The following is an 8357-nucleotide window of genomic DNA, read 5'->3' on the forward strand; positions in this document are numbered from 1 at the left end:
CAGATAATTGATGCATAAATAGGAAATCTCTTTATTTGAAAGTATGTCAGAGAAATGCCTTCAGTTTGTGTGGATTTTCTTTCAGCTGAAACTATATTTTGCACAGAAAAATTCTCGGTAATATAAGAGTGTTAACTTACTCTACTAGTTCTTAGCTTTCTTGTGGATTTGCTTTTGCAAGTCAGTTTTGTAGGTCCTTTCTTCCCTAAGTTGCATTTCTGCAGGGTTCCATTTTGCAGTTTGTGAGCTGGGGGGGTAAGAAATCTTCCTGATAGGAAGAAGGAGGAAATCAAATCCACCAAAAATTGGTTTTAAGATACTGACTCATAAAGCAACCTCTGCAAATCATACCATAACTATTAGGGTTACTGACATCATGTCAAATGGAAGCATGACTTGGGGATTTTTTTGAAAAACAAGATCATAAATGACAGAACTCGGGTATAAAATATATCTCAGACCTCAGGAAAGAAATTTGTTCCGGGTAGAAACAAGTGGTTCAGAAGATAAACTTTGAAATTCTCAGGCGGAGGTTACCTTTTAACAGAACTTTGAGAAAGCCAGCAAATTAAATTTTGTACAGTTATCATTAATATTGCATTTTCTTACGCTATATACTTTGTTCTTTTTCCTTTTATTAAAGGCAAATCCCCCTCCAGTGCTGGTGAATACAGATTCTTTGGAGACTTCAACATACGTAAGCCTACACTTTCTATCCATTATAACTTTAGATCATGTTTTATGTATGTAATTATGTAGATCTGTTGTTGCTGTATTATAAAACCTCTTTTATCCCTCTGGTAGTACTTGATTTTGTCATCTGTCCTGATGGTAATTTGAAGTCCTTAAATAGCAATTTCATTTAAAAAATGTTGTAAATTGCAAGTGGAAGTTTTTCTGTGAGTACCAGTGTGTGATAGTTGAAAACAATTGTTTGAGGTTCTAGAGGTTCAGTGTTCAGAGAACAATCTGTTTCTTCAACTGTGCAGGCAAAGGCTTTAATATTTAGTGTGCCATTTCCATTGCACTTCTCATAAAAACATTTCTCCATGCAGTGACTATACTGGAGGTTTTAGTGCTCTAAATTTTCATAAAAATGGGTTGGTTCTGTTCAAAATGTTAAGGTAATATGTGTAGTTATGTGGAGCCTAAGAATTTTGTTAGTCAGGCATAATTACAGCATTTGTATAGAACATCGTTCATTCACAGGAAGCTTCTGCAAATAAAGCTTGGCTTGGTGGATCTGAGATCCTTTTAAAAGTTGAAAAAGGTAGGCTAGGGCAGTGACTTGTATCATTTGATATATCCTTGCTCCTGTCTCTGCTAATGTTAGTTTTGTTAGATAAATAAATTCAAAGTTAATTTAAAAAAAAAAGAGGGGAACTATAGAGCTGAGCTAAAGTGGAAGATAAAAACAGTGGAGATTTTTGTTTGCTCCTGTTTATCTAGATGATATTTTAAAAAGATATCGTGGATTTTTTTACATGGAAATAAGAGACTGCTTAAATATATTAAAATGGCTTTGTTTTGCCTAATGGCAGTGAATAGGAAGTGATTAATTGTCCTTGTGATTCCTTTAATAAAAAAAAGAAAAAAAAAAAAAGAAAAAAAGCACTGCATACTGTTCAGTCATCATTAACTATTGTCCTGGTACTGTAATTCTGGATGACAGGTTCAGTTAGCACATTTTGTCATTCCTGTAGATAGGAGCTCAAGGACTTAACTGGCATAAAAACTTCTTGGTCACAGTGGCTTCTTTTGTGGTGGTGTAGTAATAGATACAGTTTCATGTATTCAGAAGGTCAAGACCTCTTCCCTTTTTAATGGAGAAATATCATGTGTTAAAGCCATAGTATGTGTTCCACTGAGCAAAGTATTAAGGACATAATCATTTTTGAGGCACTGTGCAAAGAAAAAGATACTCTGTTATGTGTGGAATGGATATGGCTTCTATTGTGTTGAGGGGAGATAAAATTAGAGGATGAGGGATAAATGAGCTTGATACTAGACAGCCTGTAAAAGTTGTGGCATCACCAGCTTTTGGAGTTTTTAAATATGTTAAATAAACATAGAAGGAATGAAATAGCTTGATAATAATTTTGTTTATGTTGAATTAAATTCTTTGTTTTAATTCTCTGCTAGAAAACTGTCAGATTTAAAATTTTTTTTTCTATACGTGTGTTTCGTATCTTTATAAAACCTTCAATAGTGTGTTAAAGCATTGAAGACTGTCAGATACAGAATATCTTAAAGATAGACAAGGTACTTTGTAAAATAATAATATAAATGTTATTTCTTATCTTGTTAAATATTTCATCTGGAAAGGCTAGAAATAGGGAATTGCCTGTAGCTGCATGGTGCATATGCTGCTGTAGGTAACTGTGGAGAAAAGAATTTGAGTTCCAAGATATCTTAATACTTGGAAAAAGTAATCTTACTCTTATGTATTAAATATAGTTAAGAATTTGATATTTAATTGATTTGCTTAGTTTTGATTTTTTTGTTGCTTCTGGTATTTGATTCTGTCCTAGTTCTGTAGGCAGCAAAGAATGTGGGTATCCTTTCTAACTTGGAAATAAGGGATCTCTCTAGGATTTGGGGTTTTCATCTAGCTGTATGAAATATTCTTCTAAACTCTTCTTCTCTTTCTGGCCCTGTTTTAGTTTATTGATCTTTAGTTTATATGTAGGAATATAAACAGTTGTTAAAAGTCGCTTTAGAAGGGTTTTATCCATTTCTCATGAGAAATGGTATAAAGCATCAGTCTTTGATTTTTCTCTGCTCTGTGTGGAACAGTTGGAAAATGCTCCTCTGTTCTTCCTTACAATTTCTTCTCTACCCCATATCCTCTTTGGTTTTTTCTGAGTTTCAAGTTGCTGCATAGCCTGAGGAACATCTGAGGATTTCAAGAGCATTTTTTTCTTTCTGATAATCAGAAGCAGAGGACCTCTGCCCTATAGTATCTGTGTAGACCAGTCTGCTCTCTGAAATAGCTACTTTAAAACTCATACAAAAAGAGTGCCTGATTCATTTATACAGAGTGGTGTGAAAATCACATCCCCTCTGCGCTCAGTGGTCACTGTGAGTCAGCTGAGATTTGATGGGAGTGAACTGCCAGCCAAGCAAACTGTGTCATGGAAAGTGTAAAATTCTCTGTAAGTCTCACTTTTCTTTCTTTATAGGTCAATGGCACGGATGCAGATTATGAGTATGAAGAAATTACTCTTGAAAGGGTAACATGCTAAATGTCTTCCTGTACTCTATTTGAAGTGTGTTTTATGATATTTAATATGAAAAATTAACCTCTTGATACTGCTAACAGCAATCCAAACCAATTCTTATTCCTTTTTTTCTTCAGATAGATTACTTAACCTAAATTAAAAAAAAAGTAAATCAAGTTGCTAGAGCAGGAATAAAAGTTTTTATTAGTATCTGTAACCATTAAGAGTAAAACAGAGGAATGATCTCCCTAGGACATACTGCCTTTAATGTTATTATCTAGACTTGTAGAGAGTAATAACACAAATTCTGATTTCATCTCTTGTATTGCCGTTTATGATAAGCTTCTGCTTATACCATTAAGTTTTATATTGAGATTACAAGTGACACCTTGTCACATGCATTTCTTTGTTAGGCTTTCCACGTTGAGATCTAGCTCAGTTCTCTTGAGCTGCACTGTTAACAAAAAGAAAGAAATGGTTGTATCTGATACCTGTGCAGTTGTGGTGGTTACTGACAGGGTGAAGAGGTTTTGCAGTTGACAGTAAAGGCAGGCAACCTTTGAAGAGAAAAATGTCAGTCTGAATTTCTGCATCTGTGAGGATACATTAGAGGTGGGACACAAGTTATTTGAGGGCTTCTCTGGAAAAAGAATTTGTTGCTAAAAATTTAATGAGGAGCAAATATGTGTATGAATAATTTCAGATGTCTAGAACATTGGAGAGGGAAGATTTTATGTCATTTATCAAGTTCAATGAGAAAGCTGTGGGGTTGGAACTGTCTCTCTTACAGTTATACAATGACTTACATTGTCCTTACGTATGTGTCAGACATAATTATATTTTTTCATAAAAGTTACATATGTACTATAGTCCTTAAACTGTCTTTTAATATTTTTGTTGTCACTGAAAATTATGTAGATTTGGTTCTATAGTGAATCAAATAGATACACTAGAATATCTTTTTCCCAAAAAAGAAGTATGTAATTTTTTTTTTCCCCTCTCTCTTTAGGGAAATTCAGGACTTGGCTTTAGCATTGCGGGTGGTACAGACAACCCACATATTGGGGATGATTCAAGTATTTTCATTACAAAAATTATAGCCGGGGGTGCAGCTGCACAGGATGGAAGATTACGGTATGATAACTTTCTCTGTTGGGTTGCTAAGGGTTATTACTGTATTTTAAACAGTGGATAGAACATTTTAAGTTACTTTTAATAGTTTTATCGTGCTACATTAAATGTAAAGTAAGTTTTCCATATTGGAAGTGTTTCGTAAATAATGAAAAATGTTTGACTGGACCAATTACCACCCCCAAACCAGTAAAATCTGGGAAATTAAGTGAACTTTTTCTGTTCTGTGGTATAAATGTATTATGCCATATGTTCCGTAGTCCTTAATTCAAGGAGAAGCTTAGACATATAGGATAGGTAACTCTCAATTATCCATGTGCAGATTTTCTGATCTGCAAGGTAGTGGAGTTTAGTAACAACCCTCTTTTCTGCTTGGTAATAGTTCAGTGTCTGAATTTTTCAGAGATACCCACTCACACTGATTGTAGGACCATTTTTTTTTCTCTTGTCGAGAACTTACCCCATCATTTCAGGTGCAAGTACCTGATGTATTACAGGTTTTAGTTCTAATAAGCTTATTTCAAGGCTTCATTTGAGCTTATTGGCCACTGTCAGAGGTACATCTGGCAGAACGTAGTGACAGGTGGGTCAGGCATTGCACTTAGTGTAATGAGAGCTCAGTGGCACTACAGTGACATGTTAAATGGACTGGAAGGCTGGCACTTAAATTACTTGTGAAAAGGAGGAATCAAGATTGACTTGTTCATGTCATGGCTTAAAGCTAGTGTGTTCTTACTGTCTGCCTCCTAAGAAATCCTTTCTTATAGCCCTAAACAAAAGGTAGTTTGTTCAAAAACATTGTTTAAATGCAGCACATGTAAGATGCTGCCCTCTTTGGCTGGTAATTAAATATTCCCATTAAATGTTTTCTAGTGATACTTGATTTATTTTTAAGCACTAATAATTAATTTTAGAGCATTGTCTGGAATCAATAGAATTGCAGAGATAAATCTATGTATTTTATTTGGTTAACACCTATATTAGTGTTTTATATGTAAAATATTAGGCTCCTGCTCTGCCGTAACACAACACCTGAACGTGCTTGTTGCTGTCTGTAGGGTTAACGATTGTATTCTGCGAGTAAATGAGGTGGATGTCCGAGATGTGACACACAGCAAAGCCGTGGAAGCATTGAAAGAAGCGGGATCAATTGTACGATTGTATGTCAAAAGAAGAAAACCAGTCACAGAAAAAATAGTGGAAATCAAACTTGTAAAAGGCCCCAAGGGTACGCTGGAAGTATGAAGTTTCTGTTTCACAAGAATGACAAAGTTGTAACTGTTCTTGTAGAATGCATAGTTTTCTTTCAAATGATAAAAATGTGTTTCTGGTAGTATCTAGTAATTTTTAAGTAAAGGCGCTGCACTGTCACTGCAGAGACCCAGGTTCGATTCCCGGTCGGGGCCCCTCCCCGGGCAGATGGAGCTCGTTAGCCCTGTAAGGCAATCCATCTACGTCCTGAGGACCTCGCTGCCACTGTCCAAGCGTGCTTGGCCCCGGCAGATGAACCTCAGGATTAAAGGGTGGGCTCAGTTCCGCGCACACTGTGTCTCACCTAAAAAAAAAATCCAATGCGCAGGCTGGAAGGTGGAAAAACCTTCCCTGGTTCTTCGTTCGCAAAGACTGGCCATTATTATTTATAAAGTGGAGAAAAATTTTTCATTGAATTACCTAGAAAGGATCCTTGAGAGATTAAAAATAATATGAGGAAAGTATTTGTTTCTATATGGGTAATTGTTGGACAGTGATTCTATAAATATCAGTGGTGATGCTATACCTCTGCCATTGTGCATCCTTTGCAAGGCATGAATTAAATGAGTTAGCTTTTGGTTTTGAGAACTTGTGTAGATGTTATGTCTTTTCCAAAACTTTCTGGAAAATTATGGAATTTTCTTGAAAAGGCATCCAGTATTGCTTCAACCAAACCCTAATATTATATATATTTATATGTAATACAAGCAGCATTACTATTTATGTAATAATTTGAATTTAATGTATGCAAAAAAGATTTCTTGAGTAATGATTTTATCTTCAAGCAGGTCTTGGTTTCAGTATTGCTGGTGGTGTAGGAAATCAGCATATACCTGGGGACAACAGCATTTATGTAACCAAAATCATTGAAGGTGGGGCAGCACATAAGGATGGCAAACTTCAGATTGGAGACAAACTGTTAGCTGTAAGTAAGAACTTTTTTTATTTTTTTTAAATCATTTTTTAAAATGATCATTCAGTTTTAGGCTCAGTTGGGGCGTGATTCAGTTTGTGGTTCAGCTGCCTACCAGTGGAGTGTAGTTTCATAGAAATGGGTAAAAAAAATGTCTTTTTGCCAGGAAATCAGTGATAAAATTAAATCTGCGTCATTCAACACCATCTCATCAGGAAATCTGAAATCTCTTCTTCAACCCAGTGTTCCATTAAAAACCTGTATTAATCTGCTTGTTTATTTCTGATACCAGCTATTATTTTTCTGGTATCTGAGTGACAGAATTGTAAACAAATGTACAGTGAGATTGTTTCTCTTCTCAAAAAAGAAGAATGGAAAGGGACTCCATGTGCTGGTGGCTGGACAGACTTTAGCCAGCCTATAGTGAAACTGCTGCTTATATTGCATTTCAGTGTTTGCTGGCTTATTTTTTTAAGCTTCAGATACTTCAGAATTGCATTTTTCTATGCACAAAGTAAAAATAACTTTCATCTTTCTTAAATCCCATCCACAAATTTAGTTGTCCAGATAGAAAAATGAGAGCCAGGAACTGGATTTAGTAGGATTCTATATGAGCTAGTAATTCTTAAAGGTGTGACCTTTTTTTAATGCAAGTGCTCGTGTTTCACCTTAATAGCAATGGCTCAAGAAATTTATTGCCTGTAGTTAAACTAAGTTGTTGTTGTTTGTCATGTAATTCAGTCATATCAGGACCTTCTCCAGTTTTGACCCCTGCTTTCAACCTCTTGCAAGAATATGTTATCCCATTATAATGTCTAGAACTTAATTATGTCATGACAAGATGATGCAGGATTTATTCTTACTAGAACACACTTTCTTCTCTGTAATGCTTGCACTGTCAGTGCTGTGACTGTGCACACTTAGGACATTTTGAGTGTCCTGCTTGTCCTATTAGCTCTCCAAAGTCACGTGAGCCTTCTTGGTGATGTTACAATCAATACAGTTTATTATAATCTTTTAAAGGAACACTTGTCAGTCTTATATTTCACAAAGCATCTGTTATATAATTTTATATAACCAATTATGTCTGTGGCACATGACTCATAATAAAGACTCAATTCCAGAGTGCTCCAACAGCTTTCAGTGTGTGTCCTAGGAAAATGCTACATTTTTCTCTGTTGAGAACTTGTTTTTCTCTCTAGGTGAACAGTGTTTGTTTAGAAGAAGTTACTCATGAAGAAGCAGTGACTGCCTTAAAAAACACATCTGACTTTGTTTATCTGAAAGTTGCAAAACCCACCAGCATGTTCATGAATGACAGTTATGCGCCTCCTGACATCACAAACTGTAAGTTCAACTTATCTTTGTGATTTAATTATTTTTCCCTTTAAGGCTTTAACATGTCCTATTTTTAGTATTTTAACTGTTTCAAGCTTTTAAAAATTATACAGGGCAAAAATCTGATATAAGAAAGTTGATTAATAAGGAAAATTATATGCTGAACAGAACAGCATTCTATGGCTCCTGTACTGAAAGACAGCAACGATTGGGGCTCCAGGTGTGCTTCTGTGGCTGGCAGGGGCCAGTCCTAGAGACTCAGTGTTGCTCGGTACTGGCTGGTGAGTGTGAGGGGAACAGGCGCCCCCTGCTCTTGGAGGCTGTGGAGAGTAACAAACAATGCACTGTGAGGATGGTCAGTGTCCTATAAACTGAGCAAAAGGCAATACTGTTTCAACTAGAGCTTAGTGATGTTCTTGAGTGTCCCTGGTGGTGCAGTGGCTAAACCGCAGCGTTGTCAACGCTGAGATCTGGGTTCGATTCCCGGTTAGGACACTCCCCGG

General features: G+C 36.0%; 1 protein-coding gene across 31 annotated transcripts in view; it reads left to right on the top strand.

Annotated features, from left to right (window-relative positions):
- The window catches only part of DLG1 (discs large MAGUK scaffold protein 1), a 148944-nt gene that overhangs the window by 93245 nt on the left and 47342 nt on the right, over positions 1–8357 (top strand). For all 31 annotated transcript variants that reach the window (XM_027884020.1, XM_027884022.1, XM_027884028.1 and 28 more), the window contains 6 exons: positions 644–697; positions 3183–3233; positions 4231–4355; positions 5411–5580; positions 6392–6528; positions 7719–7863. In XM_027884020.1, coding sequence (XP_027739821.1) covers positions 644–697; positions 3183–3233; positions 4231–4355; positions 5411–5580; positions 6392–6528; positions 7719–7863 — 682 coding nt within the window. The remainder of the gene's footprint in view (positions 1–643; positions 698–3182; positions 3234–4230; positions 4356–5410; positions 5581–6391; positions 6529–7718; positions 7864–8357) is intronic.

Source organism: Empidonax traillii, unplaced genomic scaffold (assembly GCF_003031625.1).
Source record: "Empidonax traillii isolate 1590-97213 ecotype Southwest subspecies unplaced genomic scaffold, ASM303162v1 scaffold138:size3245559, whole genome shotgun sequence".
NCBI lineage: Eukaryota > Metazoa > Chordata > Aves > Passeriformes > Tyrannidae > Empidonax > Empidonax traillii.